This window comes from Lutjanus erythropterus, chromosome 15 (assembly GCF_056507025.1).
Source record: "Lutjanus erythropterus isolate fLutEry1 chromosome 15, fLutEry1.hap2, whole genome shotgun sequence".
In the NCBI taxonomy this organism is placed as follows: domain Eukaryota; kingdom Metazoa; phylum Chordata; class Actinopteri; order Lutjaniformes; family Lutjanidae; genus Lutjanus; species Lutjanus erythropterus.
The window spans coordinates 27,734,330-27,751,209 of NC_139331.1; the positions used below are offsets into that span (position 1 = coordinate 27,734,330).

At 40.5% G+C, this 16,880-nt stretch overlaps 1 protein-coding gene across 2 annotated transcripts in view; it reads left to right on the forward strand.

Moving 5' to 3' along the window:
- sash1a (SAM and SH3 domain containing 1a) overlaps positions 1–16,880 on the forward strand; it is a 271,869-nt gene that overhangs the window by 242,555 nt on the left and 12,434 nt on the right. For both annotated transcript variants that reach the window (XM_084736840.1, XM_084736841.1), the window contains exons 11-17: positions 436–510; positions 690–833; positions 4,359–4,491; positions 6,058–6,227; positions 7,488–7,697; positions 11,460–11,610; positions 12,586–12,714. In XM_084736840.1, the coding sequence (XP_084592966.1) occupies positions 436–510; positions 690–833; positions 4,359–4,491; positions 6,058–6,227; positions 7,488–7,697; positions 11,460–11,610; positions 12,586–12,714 (1,012 nt within the window). The remainder of the gene's footprint in view (positions 1–435; positions 511–689; positions 834–4,358; positions 4,492–6,057; positions 6,228–7,487; positions 7,698–11,459; positions 11,611–12,585; positions 12,715–16,880) is intronic.

Sequence of the window (16,880 nt, forward strand, 5' to 3'; positions counted from 1 at the left end):
TTAACGACGAGATGCAATGAATATATGTACAGTTATATATTTTATCTTAACCACATGAAGAAATGTTTACTCTACCCAATATTTCCTCCAGGGATACAACTTTTAAAGCATATGAGCAACTCGTTGCGTGTGCTGCACAGTCAATATAACAGCTCATTTGCCTAGGAGCGCGCAGTAACTCGCAATTTTAAAGAGGAGCTCATATAACAGTTTGTGTTACATCATGTCTGTTGGCTGTCCACAGTCCCATATGACATCACGCCCTCGTATATATACAAACCATATACCCATGTACATTAATCACACTGTTGCCTGTGTTGTGCCAAGCATGAATCATTGTGAGTTGACCCTCGGTGGGTGTGGATGGGGAGTTTCCGTAACGTGACCTTCTGAATGTGACTCATTTGATTGTGTTTTGGCTCCCACCCCCTGCAGAGAACGTGCAGTTTTGGAGGCTTTGACCTGTCCAACCGCTCGCTCCATGTGGTCAACACGGGCTCGGAGGCCAACGTAAGTACTGGCAGATTGTGAAATTAGAAGAGGCAGTGAGGAGCACAAGCTGTCACACTAAATCACCTTTTATCCTTTTGTTTTTGTGATCTCTCCATCCCTTGGCTTCTCCTTCCTGTGCCATTGGCTTCCTCTCTGTCCATCCTTTTCCCCTCTCTCCGTCCTCTTCCTAATTACAGAATAAAGACCAGGAGGCTATATACAGAGAAGTGGTCAAATCCCCCACCACGTCTCGAATCTCATTGGGCAAGAAGGTCAAGTCGGTGAAAGAGACGATGAGGAAACGCATGTCGAAGAAGTACAGCAGCTCCTTGTCTGAGCAGGTTAGACATGAACACACAAAAACACACACGGATCCAGTTTTTGAAATATTTGCGGAAAGTTCAGCTAACATTCAACCAGAGGCGGGAGGGGAATTATTGATTATTTTTATTTCGCATCATTGTATAATCAAAAAAACTTGTTTTACCCATCAGTGCACATCGCACATGTCAAACATAACAAGGCAAAAAGGACATAAAAAATGTAACGATGAAAAATTAAGTAAAAGATTTAACAAGAAAGAACAAGACGGAAATGATGTAACAGTAAAAAAACGAGGTAAAAGACGAAACAAGATGAAAAACATCACAGAAAAAAGAGACGTAAAATGATGTAAAAGACGTAAAGCAATTTAAAAGATGTAGGGATGGACCCTGAAACATGGAGAAAAGGTGAGGTTCAGTTAGCTTTGCACAGAAACAGCCAGTAGTAGTAGTAGTCCTTCATAGTTCTTCATAGGATTACTTCTTCTGTCACTTTTATACTTTGAGTACAAAAGCTCAATCAGTGCTTCTACTTTCACCAGACTTTTTTTTTTACACAAGTATCTGTACTTGAGTACCAAATTTGTGTACTTTTGCCACCTCTGAATTCAACATTGCTCAGGTTTCCCTCGTTTTCAGGCCAAATGAGACACACATAAACAGAGTCAAACCTTAGCTTTATTTGAAATGGAGCAGCTAGCGCATAAACAGTCCCACAAATCCACACGTTATTCCTTTAATCCTTGAAACAGTCAGCCAAGCGCACTTGTAAAGAAAGAAACGCTCCCCGTGTTCTGCAAACATTTAGAGGATGTTTTGCAGTGTAAGCCACATATTCTGTCCACAGGCTGTGAGTGGGTGGGAGTATTTGTGTTAGTTACAGAATAAACACAGAGCACTAAAACACACAGACACACATTTGGATTTCTCTCCGCTCGGCTCGGCTCTCCCTGGGCTCAGTGTGTAGGGTGGAGTGTGTGTGCTTCATGCTGAGCTCATGGAGTGATGCAAGTCTCCCCGAGGCTCGCTCTTAGGAAATGGAGACTTAAAGTGTGAGGGAGTATAATGGCTGTCTCATCTGCCATGGCCTAATTTTTCTGGGCACCCAGCGGCCGGACCGGCGGCCCGTCCAGTCCCTGCAGTTTGATGTTGTGTCACTGATGTGCAGTTGAACATCTGTCCGTCATGGTGGTCTCTTCACTGTGACCCACATATCCTGGATCGAGTCATGGAGCCATTGGTCAGGAGAGAGCAAAATAAAAATGAACTGCCATGTCTCAATGGCTCAACCATGGTCATTTTATAGACCACAATGCCACCTAGTGGATCACTGAAACAAATAAAACTGTGCAGCAGATGTTGATGTAGCATCTCGATGTACAGCATGTTGTTGCATCATTATTGGAGACTTTAACCTAAAAGGAGAGCACAAAATCTAAAGTTTAAACAAAAGTGTAACTTTTGCAAAATAACACATTGACCCTTGTCAAGTAATAAAGCACATTAATGGTATAATTACTTCCATAATTGGTTGCAATCCCTGTTGAAATAAGATGTTTGGACAGCGAGGCATCTAGCTTTTTGTTAAAAATTAATTTTATAATAGAAATAGTACAGTACCAATACAAACAATAAAAGAAGTAAACAAGAAGTTAGAATGCCATGAATAGTAAAATCGCAAACGTGCTTAGAAAAAATAGAGTGAGATAATAATAAATCCTAATGACCAATAAAATAAAAGGAAACATACACAACATCGCGCTGGCAGTGGAGCTACGGGGGCTCGGCTCTACTGACAGTGACTTGAGCCCCCTGGAGAGACTCCTTTGAGAAATTTAGGGGGAGCTCTATAATCTGTGAAACTTTTTTTCTGCATAAAGTTATATTTTTCTTGCATATTTAAAGTCCTGAAATAAATAATGGGCCTATAATGAAACACTTGCCAACATGCATGTTTATTTGCACATGACAATCTCTCCTCATTTGTGTCAAATAAACACAATGTTGTCTGTTCCTGCTCTGGTCATCCATGCATTTTGGTGCACTCAGCTCGCTGTACGTTGTCTATTGAGTGAACGTCTCCGATCCACTCCACTGTGCATTGACACTTTTCATTGTTTGTCACTGCAGAGTGATTAAAAGAACATTGCATGGCGTCCCTCTCAGAACTGAAATGTATAGATGGTATATTTTTGCATATGGGTGGGCACGTTCATGTACACGAGCACAGTACCTGCCCACACCTGCAAAACAGGGCTCCTCTAAAAGCCATGATGCGTTTCAAACACTGCTGACAGTAGACCTGCCGCCACCTAATCACAGTAATCAGACAGTCCAACATGTGGGAGGGGTTAAGCCTAAGACCTCTGTTATTGACCATCCATGTATTTTACTTATTTATGAGCATAATACAGCAATGAATGTAACTGTAGTGTAAAACCAGAGGACCATGAGTTACAGCTGATAGGACAGGCAGACACAAAAAAGAAAGAAAATCTTTGTATTTATAGTAACTTAAGTGATTGTTGTCCTAAAACAGAAATAGTGCAGATGACAGATTTGTTGGCTCCATTTTCATGTTTTTAGAACTTCACAGTACAACTAAAGTCTTCTATTGGCTAAACATCAGATATATTAGTCTGCAGCCTTGATCCAGACCAGAATGGTTGGTTGTGAAGCACACTCTCACTTTAACACTTCAGTTTTTCCAAGTTACGTAGTCTTTTGCACCAGAGTTGTTATAGTTTTCTTTTTTGTTTTCAGTTCAGTAGTAGTTCAGAGTGTGTTTGCTCGTTTCGGTTTAGTTTTTATCCTTTAAAAATATTTTTTAGTCTAGTTTTTGTTATTATAGCAGGGGAGATATTTGTCAGGAACAGGATTAAGGAACAGGTATTACAGTACAAACATAAGACTTTGTAAAGGAAATTGACTCACAGTCTGAATAAAGATACGCACCAATGCCTCCTCATGCTTGTTGTTTTGACAAATGTGAGCAAAGACTAAAACTAAAAACAATTTTTTGTTTCATTTTAATTTCAGTAGCTTTTCATATTTTCTTAAGTCTAGTTTTTATTTAGTTTTCACTCCTAGTTTTAGTTTTTAGTTTTGGTTAACCATAAAAACTTTGTTTTTCACTCACAACAGTGTCAAAATGTAAATATAAAGCTGATAAAGTAGTGCAGATTAGTTTTTTTTTTTTTCATGAGGCTTTATGACCTAAATTAATCTTCCTGAATTTGTGTGTTTTGACAGTTGGGGAAATTTTGATTAATGTCTTAACACATTTGTGCTGAAAGCTTTTACATGTGTGCACCTGTTGATGAAGTAAATACTGACAGCCCCCTCACACTCCCCCATGTCTTTATTCTTTTTTCCCACCTCTTCCATCATTTCCCCCACATTTTAATCTCTTAACCACACTTTTCCTTCTCTCACATCCTTTTATCTCTTAACTTCACAACATTTCCTTTGTATCTTCCCTCCCGTGTCCTCGTCCTCTCATCATCCATCTGCATGCCCCCCCCCCCTCCTTCTGTCTTCCAGTCCAGTCCGGATGGGGCCCCTGGCTCCCCTCAGTCCCCCCAGCCTGACACCGACTCTCTGGAGAAGCCGAAGCTTAAGGCCGGAGGTTCTGTGGAAAGTCTGCGCAGTTCACTCAGCGGACAGAGTTCAATGAGTAAGACGAGAACCGTTGTTTCAGAAAACACACACCTGCTAAGACTAATATTTTTAAATTGATTTTAAGGAGCAAACAGCACATTTTATGTTGTTTATGTGTAAAATATTGTATATTAGAAATGGCAATCTAAATGTATTTATTTATTTTTTGTAATTCAGTCTGTTTTGAGCCACATTTAACACTAGATGGAGCTGCTAACATTTACTTCTTGCTGTTCTATATTTCAAATACATTCACTCTTAGAAATAACGGTTCTTCCTGAAGGGCTGAGGTTCTACCTAGAACCAGTTGCTTCTGAAGAACCCCTTGTTCAATACAGGGTTTGTCAAAGGTCCTTTGTACGAGCAAGGGTTCCATTAAGAAACTATTTCATCCAAAGATGAAATGGAATGGAATGGATTTCAACAATTCTTGTAAAAATCTGTCAATCGTTCATCAGGGGTTCTTTGTACCATGTTATAAAAGGGTTCTCAGTAGAACCCCGAGTGTGTTCAAGATAAAACCTTTGGAATATAAAATGAGTCTCGGTAGAAGCCCCTTGTTTGGTTTTAGCTAAAACTCTTTGATATAAAAAGGTTCTCAGGAGAACCTTCTGGGTGGGTACTTGTTAGCACTCTTAGAAGGTAGAAGGGCTCTGTATTGAACCCCCAGAGAGGGTTCTGACTGGAACCATTACACTATAGAAAGGTTCTCTGTAGAACCTCTCACAGGGGTTTCTGGATTAAACCTTTTGCAGATGATTCTAGGTATAACCCTTTATGTTTTGTTCTAGGTAGAACTATCTGAAAGGGTTCTATGTCCAACCTCTATAAAGGGTTCTGCCATGAACCAAAAAGGTCATGTCGACAACACAAAGAACCCTTTATGGTTCTAGTTGGTACCTTTATTCCTCATAGTGTACAGTTGACTGAACCTTTGTGCAGCTCCTGGCGTTACATGTGAACCAGTTATGATTTTTGCGGAGCGATGAAGAACGGTTCTCCTGGATCACACTCAGTCCCACCAGCTGCCGCCTGTGTTCTCATCTCATCTCACAGACTCTCCAAGTGTGTTTTGACCTCGAGGGTCATTTTATCTAATTACAACTTCTGATTACTTCAACCTGTTGTCTCCGTCACGTCTTTGCGGATAACACGCCCTCCGTCGTCTCGAGACTTGGCCGCCTCACAGCGATTCGAAGCCGTAGAACATGCTCACAAACATGCAGGCAGACGGCAAACATGCGGTAATGATTAGGTAGGAAGTCTTGCCTCTCGGATTCCCACACGTCAGTGATTTCAGCAGCCTTCCCTCAGATACAGACAGAAATATGCAGCAGATACGCAGCTTCTCCCAGGATCTGTAATACAAGTGTTTAAGACCCTGTTAAACGTACAAATGTAGAAAAAATAAATCCACATTTAGCCTCATAAAGCCAATTAATAAGTGTAAGTTATTATGCATTAACAATGAAGACACAGATTAAAGTAAACTTAGAGTTAATCAGTGCTTATAAACCTTTGTAACAAGTGATTAGTGATGACTTTAACAGCTTTTTTTGTCCGTGTGTGTGTTTGTGTCCAGGTGGTCAGACGGTGAGCACCACCGACTCGTCAGCCAGTAACAGAGAAAGTGTGAAGTCAGAGGACGGTGACGACGAAGAGCCGCCGTACAGAGGACCGTTCTGTGGACGTGCCAGAGTCCATACAGACTTCACCCCCAGCCCCTACGACACCGACTCCCTCAAACTCAAGGTACAACACGCTCGGTCACGCACGTTAAAAGTTAAATCCGCCCGTGCGCGCGGCTTTTTAACCCTCTGCTTCAGTTTATTCATGCTGCGTCTTTGCAGATATTATTACACTTCATGCATATGATGACAGATCGGTTGGCTCCGTTCATTAAACATTTTCATATTTGAGAACTACAAAGTGCAATTGAAGTGCTCTTTTGGACAAACATCAAATAAAATTGTTTGTAGCCTCGTTCCAGACTAGAGTGGTTGGTTGGAGAGCTGAGCATGTCACTGTTTCACACTCTTTTACTTTAACGGTTCAGTTTTTCCAAGCTGCATACCCATCGGCGCTTGGAGCTACGGAGCAAACACAGCAGCTGCACCCCGACTATTAGACTTGGCGGAACAAACGTGTGCTTCTGAATCCCCACTTTTAGATCATGCAACTTTGTTATTTAGCTATTTGTAAACCTTTGAGTCACGCCAAGGACAGATATTTGCCACCACAGAAAGAGAAAACACACAAAAACAAAATAAAATGTTCTGCGATCAGTCATCTCTAAGGTGGTCGTTAAACTCAGTGTGTCTTCAGTCTCTTCCTCGCCTACGTATGTTTAATATTATCAGAAGGTAGGTGCGCTCTGTTCAACACCAGACAGGAAGTCAACAAACAGGGTGGTTACTTTGGTAATGTTTGTCTGGTTTTGATTCTTTTATATGAATGTTTTTATCTGTTTTGTATTTACTTTTATAGTCTGTGATTACGTATATACAAGAAAAACTTGAGAGTCATACTGGAAAAGGACTATGTTGTAAGTCAGAACAGAAGCTGGTCGACTTGTGATGACAAAATCCAAAATGTTAGGTTTGTGTGGAAATACAGTTTGTCCTCATGGATTGTATTGATGCCGAATTGACAAGAACACTGTCCACATATTACACCTTTTATCTCATGTTTCTCTAGTCATTTGTTTTCATGGACCTGTAAGAAATTGTTAATATGTCATATTTTTTAAAGGGGGTTTGGTGTAATATTTTCCCTGAAGAGCGCTACTTTAATTTAATCTGCTAATGTGTATATTTTTAACCTTTTGTCACCACTATAGAATCTAGCTAACTGCTAAAGTGTGTTAAAGTTGTCTGAAGTTGACTGCTGTTTGATTAATGGTTTAATATTGTGTTTATTGATTACTGACCGTGGCTGATCAGGTAGTATAATATAAATGTAAATGCAAGAGTTGTCTCATTCTTCCTGTATTCTTGTCATTGTGATTTCCAGCGCGGCGACGTGATTGACATCATCAGTAAGCCGCCCATGGGAACGTGGATGGGCCTGCTGAACAACAAAGTGGGCACCTTCAAGTTCATCTACGTGGACGTGCTGAGTGAAGAGGAGGAGAAGCCCAAAAGGCCCGTGAGGAGGAGGAGGAAGGGCCGACCACCCAAACCCACATCGGTGGAGGAGCTGCTGGAGCGCATCAACCTCAAGGTAGAAGACAGTGTTGCCATATTATCAGATATGTAGTATTTAGGACAGCAGGTCATCTCATAGTGTCTGTTAAGTGATCTGATTTAGTCCATTCTGAATTGTCCACCTTAAGAAACCCCACCCATCTGGCACCTAAATAAGAGAAAACAAAACTAAAGAAGTGAATGAAAATATTGTTTTAGCCAAATATCTTCAAAACACATTGGCAGACAAACAGAGATAAATATAGTGCCGAAAATTAAAGGCTGCACAGCTTAAGATGTTTGATCTGACAGTGACGCATAAACATTAACACCCACATTCTCACAACCACGCCCCAACAAATAACTCGCATCTGTCATCCAAACCTACTTATAGCTGTGAGCTTGATATCATCTCCTCCCACTCAGGCAGCCAGCGGGACTCACCTCCCCAAATAGAGAGAAAAGGAGACTTTGTGGGTTGTTCGTTTTATCTCTGGCCAGCCTAATGGCCAAGTCACAGATTAAAGAACCAGTTCATTGTTAATTTTACAGCGCAGGCGTCCTAAGCTGTGAGCCTGGGTGTTACAACTGCAGCAGGGCGCTCGTCTCCCTTTAGTCACCACCGGATTCCTGCAGTGGGCGACTTAGACTAAACTCAAACTGAAACTATTGCCAGTTTGCAGGTATTTTAACTACTTTTGCCCTGCTGATAATAAAAAGGTAAAACTATATTCCAGTCCCACTGTTTTTTTTTTTACCCAACATAATGATCATGTTAAGCACCATTTGCATTCAGTTATTCACCTTCATGTCCACAGCAAATAAATTTAAGATGAATTATTAAAGCTTTGGTGTTAAAAGTGCTCAAGAGGAGTACCAGCACAGAAGCAAAGTAATGTACTTCTGTGTACAGGCTCAGCAGGAAAATGTATTTTAGCCACCTAAATAAAAGGCCAAACTAAAAATATAAATGTCAGTTTATGTGCATGCTATATTTAGAATATTTTCATAGCTTTACCTTCCTGTCAGACAGCCTTTTCCAACGGGAAACCACAGTTATGCAAGTCAAATATTGGCCTCTGTACAGCGACCAGACCCCATTTACAAAAACAGTAATTTTACCCTGCAGAACACAGGAGTCGCTTGTCTACCAGTGCCTTGATCTGTTAGTTTGTTTGTGTTATTGTGTGACTTTGGCATTTCAAATTGTTAGATCAGATTCACTGAAGTCACACAATAACACAAACAAACTAACAGATTGAAGCAGAAGATGTCCAGCAATTTCTGTATTCCAGTATCCAAATTACAGTTTTTGCCAGTGGAGTTTGGTTGAGAACAACAAATGATATTTGGGTTATATAACAGCTGTTTCCCCAAGTATTCATTTAAGGTCACTTCGTGTTTCACAGTGGCCAAATTCTGAGGTTTGGTTCAAGGAATCTTATGAATAATTTCTGGTTACCCCGTTTATTTTGTTAAACAAAAGCAAAATTCTGTAGATGACACAATCTTTTACATATTTTGGCGGGATTTTTTTGTAGGGGAACATTAAAGGAGAAATCGTAAATATATTTACTAGTATAAATCATAAAATGGCCGTGATATGTCATCAGAAAATAAAGAAACACGCTTAGTTGAAATACTAATGAGACGATCGAACAGCCCTGATGTCCTCCTTTGAAATGTCTTTTCCAGTCCATAATTTATTTCATCATTATTTGCCTGTTTGATGTTAATTAGAGTTCAAATGAATGCCGAATGTTCTCCTAATGACTGCGTGTCTGTTTGTGAGTTGTAATCATCAATAATCTTTTAGAAGGAGTAGATGTTTATAATAGTTAAATTGAGCAATATGTTAATGGAGTCTGGCAGGCAGTAGGCAGTGTTCCTGCAGCCTGCCTGAGCTCGCTTTTTGGGCTGCAGTGCTCAATTTTGGACGTGTTATTATCACATATTTATCTGCTCAAGAGTGCCTCAGGTATTTTCTGCAGTGTAGATATTTCTTTCTCGCAGGTTTCTGTCTTTTTCAGCGTCCATGTTCACAGATACGCAGCTTCAAAGTCTATATAAATACGATATGAGTTACGATTTAGCTGTCATAGATCAAAGGAGCGAGAATGTTGTTGTTGTGTGCTTTTAGAACTGCTCAGGAACATTTGGTTTAACTGGCAAGTCAGAATTTGGAACAAACATGAACGGCAGTGCCTGTCTGCGACCATAAAGTGTAAATCTCCACACTTTCGGGCCGACGGATTCTCTGCCAAAACAATCTTTGGATTTGGATGGTGTTTGAGTTTTCTCGTCTGGCCCAAAAAGACAAAAGATAGTGTGAGTGAGAGGCCCCGGCTGCCTGTGTTTGTGTTAGTTGGTGGTCCTTTGTTTAGTCCTGCAGCATCCAGCAGAAATAGAACAGAGACACACAGTTCTCCGCTGTGGACTCCACCATTGTAATTGATGGTCTCGCTGGTGACACACAGTCTATGTGTTCGTCCAACAAAGTGTGTGTGGGTCACAGCAGCATTCAAAGTGGAAGCAGTTATGAGTGTGTTGAGTGATGCTGACAGCTGACTGTGCACACACACGCAGGGCGTTTTCTAGATTTTAAACTTTTTTAGTCTGTACCCTCTCAGATAACACGGCGGTTTGGGTGAAAAGCCTCGGTTTTGTTTGTGCTGGTGCGTAAAACTTTGTCGTCTGTGGTTGTAGTCGTTCCCACCTTCAGTTCTTCTTGTTTCCACATTATGTTGGCGGGTTTCCCTTTCAAGTCCTGTTTGCCACTTTGGTCACAGCTAGAATAGCTCGGGTTTGTGGCTGGTCAGGCTAACTCGCTAACGTTGCTACAACTGCCATATGCCTGTCAACCTGACAAAGTTTGTGCCACATTAAAGTGACAGACAGTTGACTTTTACTTGTTAAATATTAAAGTAATGTAACTTGATTACTTTGCATTACTTTTGAATCACCTCGATACAAAATATGTTGAAATTGTTGAGCCTGATATAATGTTTTATGGTCGTTGCTAGATTTATTCTTTGTCCAACTATAGCAGTAATTATACACAATTAAATGTACTTTGTCAAGTATGCTATTGACACCAGAGTTCTGTGTAGATAACTAACCTTAGCGGTTGTTTTGTCTGGCTAACATTAGCAGTTGACCTGTTTAACAAATGTTAATGATTGTTTTGTGTAACTGACATTAGTGATTGGTCTGTGTAGCTAATGTTAGCATTTTTTTTATGGAACTAATGTTAGCTGTCGGTCTGCATAGTTAGCAGTTGGTCTGTGTAGCTAACATGAGCAGTTGTTTTGTGTAACTAACGTTAGCGGTTGGTTGCCCTGTACTGCGTTGTTGTTCCTCTTCTGTGGTTGCAAAACAAGATAATGCAATTATGTCTTTTTTTCTGTAACTGTATTGGAGTACAGTTACCTACAGTTTACCTGCATTCTAATTATGTTGTCCCGTCACATGTGATCCATTATTCCCCAAAGCCTGACCACAACTGAATTAGCCAGGGCTTAAAGTGATCTAAAAAGCAAAATAGCAGTTTAGATTTGGCCCACCAGTGGTTTAAAAATACACAATGTAAATGGGAAAATAATGAGCAGATGACAAGTGTGTACCCACTTATGTTTGCACTTTACGTATATTATCCTCTTACCCTATAGTTGTTTTTGTCCCTGGTCCCATGACTCAGATCCAGAGTTTATTTTTCTTTAGTCTAGTGTATTTTGTAACCTCTCTTTAGACACCATCGTTCTTAGCTTTTCAAAAGAAACATGACGTTTCTGTCCTGCAGGAGCACATGCCCACTTTCCTGTTCAACGGCTACGAGGACCTGGACACGTTCAAGCTGCTGGAGGAGGAGGACCTGGATGAGCTGAACATCAGAGATCCTCAGCACAGAGCCGTGCTGCTCACCGCTGTAGAGCTGCTGCAGGAGTATGACAGTAAGTAGACACACAAAAAAAACCCTGTACACCTTGAATAGATATAGTACATAGACTTCCAGGTAGAATCATCATAGGTGATCATTCAGACTCTCAAGCTCCCTTGCTGTATAACAGATGTGTCACATCTGTATTTTAATGAGAGTTAAAGACCGGAATCCTGTTGATAACTGGGAATTCTCACCAAAATCTGCTCCCCTTCCAGGATTTTAAAGGCAAACTATGCAGGGAGATCCCATAAAAACAATGCATAGACTCATATGAAAACAATCCCTCTGTATCAACCACGATCCGTCAGAAGTGTGTAGCGGTGCCTGCATCCACAGAGACCCCACCCTCCACCTGCACCTTCTTATTTTCTCATTATTTTGCTGCGCTCAGGATGGTATTTCCTGTGGATGAGACTCAACAATCAGTTATTCTTCTGGTGAAATTTGCCTGATTTCTCTTTCATTGTATGTGTTAAAGCTACTACGATAACCTTTCATATTTTTGCTGATTTTGGAGGCCCCTGTAGACAAAAACAGCAGTGTTTTCACATTAATAGTCACAAAATATAACAGTAAAAATTTAATTATCTAAATTAAAATCTCCTCCTGCCTCTTTTTAATTGGCTAGCACACTACTCACTGTAACTTTGTCTGGGAAACACAGGCTTGTTTATCTGATTTCAAGGAGAATCCAACCCAGTGGCAGGGATTAATAACTATACAGAAATATCTAATCCTCTCACAGATACTCTTGTTAACCTATGTGGGTCATATTGTGGCATCAGTAATAAACTGAGACTGTTTCGTAACAAGTTAAAAAGTCCTTGTAGTAGCTTCATATTTTCAAAGAAAAGGCCTGCAGACATCTCTTAAACTCAGCAATCAGCAGAAGGACTTTGCACGTCCTTCCAACAAAGTGTGATAGACCTGATTCAACCCTAATGTTGATGATGTTTCTGTTTTCTGCGTGTCTTTGTGTTTGCAGGCAGCAGCGATCCAGAGCGCAGCGGCCTGTCGGGCTCCCAGGAGAAGCTGCTGTCCGAGGGTCGGGGCCTGGTGGGAGACTCCCCGCGAGACTCCGGCTGCTACGAGAGCAATGAGAACCTGGAGAATGGTAATGACAGCTTTGCGTAGTCTAGATCGCCATTACCCACGGCCTGCTGGGACCGTAGACCCTGTGAAGACCCAGTCTTGGTCTAGTCTAGCCCTGCTGTAGTGCCGCAGTGACTCCTTCACCTTTTTCCCTTCTGTGGGCCTCCACCTCTGCTCCATCTCTCGCCATGCAACACCTCACCCATCTCACTCCTCTGGACCAGCGTCTGCCAATCAAACAGCTCCTTTCAGCTGCCCCAAAACCTCACACCTTTACCCCTCTGCACTCTTAGAAATAAAGGTGCTAACTAGAACCCGTCCCCTATGAGAGGCTCGACAGAGAACCCTTCTGTGGTGTAATGTCCCTCCCAGAACCCTGAGAGTTCTATCCAGAACCTTTCCATTTTCCTCGGGCGCTAAGAAGAACTCACCCAGGCGGCTCTACCTGTAACCTTTTTACAGTATACTCCAAGGGTTTTATCTAGAACCCACAGAGGGCCCTTTTCCACCAAATAAGCTCTGGTTCTTGACCTGGAACCTGTGATTTGTTTGGTTACAGTTGTGAACCAACTTTTCAGGTTCTGAACCAGTTTATTTTTGGTGGAAATGCTCAGAACAGTTCAAAGTTATGGTGGCGTTTGTGGAAAAGGGTTCTACCAAGAGCCCTTTTGTAGTATGATACAAAGGACCGTAAAGTGTTCTTTGGTTTGGAGAACCTTTTTTGGTTCCTGGTAGAACCTTTTTATCAGTCCTGCTTTGAGAGTTCTACCTATCTGTGAAGGGTTTCACCCAGAACCTCTAAAGAACCCTACACTTAAATGGTGTAGTGGTTCCACCCAGAACACTTTCTTGGGGATAACCTTTTTATCTTCCAAGGGTTTTATCTAGAACCCACCTACGTGGTCCTACTGAGAACCCTTTTTATTATGACACATAGAACCCTTGACAAACTGGTTCATTGGACAAAAAACCCTTGACAAAGTCTTTCTTCACAAAAAGGTTCTTCAGAACCAAATAGTTCTGGGTAGAACATCAGGCCTTTTATATTACCAGGGTGGTATCTAGGACCCATGCAGGGGGTTCTACCAAGAACCCGTTTTTATTGTGATACAAAGTACCCTTGGTTCATTGGATGAAAAATGTTCTTAATAAAACCCTTAGTCTTTCAAAGAAGCCTTGATGAACCCTTAAAACTCAAATGGTTCTGGTTAGAACCCCTGACCTTCAGGAAGAACCCACATGGAACCCTTATTTCTAAGAGTGTATGGGTCTTAACAACTTTTTCTGTCCTGTCACTTCGCTCTCTTCACCGCTCTTTCCATCTCGTAGGCGTTCTGTATCGTCCGTGCCAAAGTCCAGTTGTAGCAGAGAGGAAGCCAGGTCCAAGACCACTAAGCCTAGTCCACCCCTCAGTGCTGGGAGCACAGAGGGAGAGGTTCTCCCCAAAGCACAGAACTGTTCTGATGAGAACAAACTCACTGCCCAGTCATGGACTCCCAGCTCTCCCACCTGTGGATGCGAGGCTGATGATGATAGAAGGATATCGGGAGGATGATTATGGGCCCAGAGAGTATTTGGTTTAAGTGTTTTAATAGAGAAAAAAAAGAGCTTGAGGAGTAGCATGTGAATAAATGCCTGTTTCTTTGCAGTGGTGATTCTGTAGGCTGATTTAAAACATGTACTATCACAGCTGCCATCTTCATACCATTTCAGTTTGTCACTTTCGTTGTGTTTATAGTGACCATATTGCACAAACAATCCGACAGTATGTGCCTAAAAAAAAAAAAAAAACGTGGATGAAAATATTTTTAAATTGTAGTGCATAGATTGTAAGAGAGTTCTGATTATTGAGGTCTTATTTGTGAGATTTTTGTTTTATTTTTGCTCTCTCCTGCTGCATAAGACTGTATGCTTTCTTTTTCCTACATTCTTTTTAACAGCTCCATAACTCATAATTCACTGCTTTGTCAAACTTCTTGTCTTCTCTCTATAACTGTTTGGGTTCCAGTGTAACTGCTGGGTTTCCCCTTTATGTGTGTTACGTGTTATTCAGGTTCAGCAGTAAAAAGCGTGCAATCTGCCACAGTAGAGATTTAAGTTGTGGAATAAAAGCCACTTCTTTAAAAAACAAAAAAAGGACTCTGCTGCTTGCTTTATTTTTATGTTTCGTCTCCTTTTTTTTCCCTGTCTGTTTTTTCCTGCCATGCCACTAAACACTTAACGTTTAACCAGCTGCATAACGTTTAGTAAACATTTCCTCTTGAAGTTTCGGGGTTCCACAGTTCTTCTACTGTTGCAAATTCATAAAATCATGAATATGTTGCTGTATATTAATGGATATTTATGAATATTTATTAGTGTAGAGAACTGGCAAAGGAAAACATTTCAGTTAAATAATAGAAAGGAATTAAAAAATCATTTGCAGACTCTGTCTTTCAAACTTTCTCCTTTTTGTGGGGGGAAAAATGTCACTGTAGAGCCCCGAATGTATGCTTTTATTTTAATCAATAGACCTTTCTTTAAAGGGAGAGTTGACCCCAATTAAAAATGAATATTTTACATCTGACCTGTACTTCTATTTATCCATCTAGATTGTTTTGGTCTGTGTTGCAGAGGTTTGGAGATAAAATAAAAAGTAATGTCTCTTTGAAGAAATCATGACCCTTTAACTCAAGTTAAGTACTTTCTTTCCACATCAAAACGATCTTATTGGATAAATAACCCAACATGCCAGAGGAAAAGTATGAATTTTTGATTTTGGGGTGAACTGTCCCTTTAACATACATGCGTCTGATCAGTTTTTCTGCTATAACTACATGTAGTAATGACTTCTGTAATCTATCAGTGGTCATTCATCATTTTCATGTGCATACATTAATGTAGTGACATTAGTCAGTTTAGTAAAAAGTGGTTAACGATGATAATCAGTCATTGATCATCATAATACAAAAATGGGTTTAATTTTCACATGTTCACATGTGTTTATTTCAATACAAACAAATACAAAGATTTCAAGAAAATGCTCAATTTGCACATTGATGGTCTTTAGGATTCATTATTTTTACATTTATCACAAGAACAGGCAACAACAAAGGAAACAGTGCCACACTGTGTTTTAGCGGTCCATAAAATATATAACCATCAAAATCAAACACATTTTGACGCACTAAATTGAAAAAGGTTCTTCTCTGAATCAATAAAACCGATCAATCTACCCTCCGAGCTTCAGAGTAGGCCTATGTTCAGTTGCAACAATTAGGGTAAGTGCCTTCTCCTGCAAAAACGGCAACAAATCATACATTTAACGAAGGCATGACTCATGATGATTTAAAGCTGGGGGTCTCAAACTTTCCGCTCAATTCAGAAGCTGGAAAAAGTTCCGCCGCCCACCCTACAATTTCTTAAATTAAATTGAATCATTCGTTGACATTGATCCGGGAAGCGACAAATACAAAAAGGTCCGTGTTGAATTTGGGTGTGATAAAATTCTGAAGAATTGCATCAGCAAACTCTTGTTTGTTTGTTTCCCCTGCATAAATGATTAGTTTTACTCCATGGTTTTACCCTGGTCATCCGCACCCCACATGCAGTGGCTCTGTGCCCCACCAGGGGGGCCCGCACCACAGTTTGAGAACCACTGATGTAATGCATCCATGTTGCTCACCACTAACTTAGCTCAACGTTAATATATTATCGGTTAAGGAATGTTAATTCATGTTCAATTGATATGCAATCAAATTAGCTGGATTCCAAATACTCAGACATGATTTCAGACCATACTTGCCAACTTTGAGGATTTCTAGACATAAAAATCTGCATTTCAGAGACTTTGTTTACTGCATTTTGGTGACTTTAAACTTAAATGAGCATAAATGACACTGCAACTGCATTTTTTAAAATTACTTTCAATTTTACTTCTTATTTACAGGAAAGAATGCAGAATAAGTCGCCCCTCTGAAATGGGGGCGACTTATTCATCAGTTTTCTTTCTTTCATTTATTTTTTTTCTGTGCCAAAGCAAAATCGACGTGGTAGATTTTACAAAACGCATGCCTCTTTGCTATAAATGTTTTCTTTAGAAAGGGGAATTTTTCCTTCCAGGAAGTCTGGTTTGGTGTAGCTGCAGTGTTATCCCAGCCATTTTTTTTTTTTTACACGTCTACTTTCTACTTTTTGTGAAAGAACAAC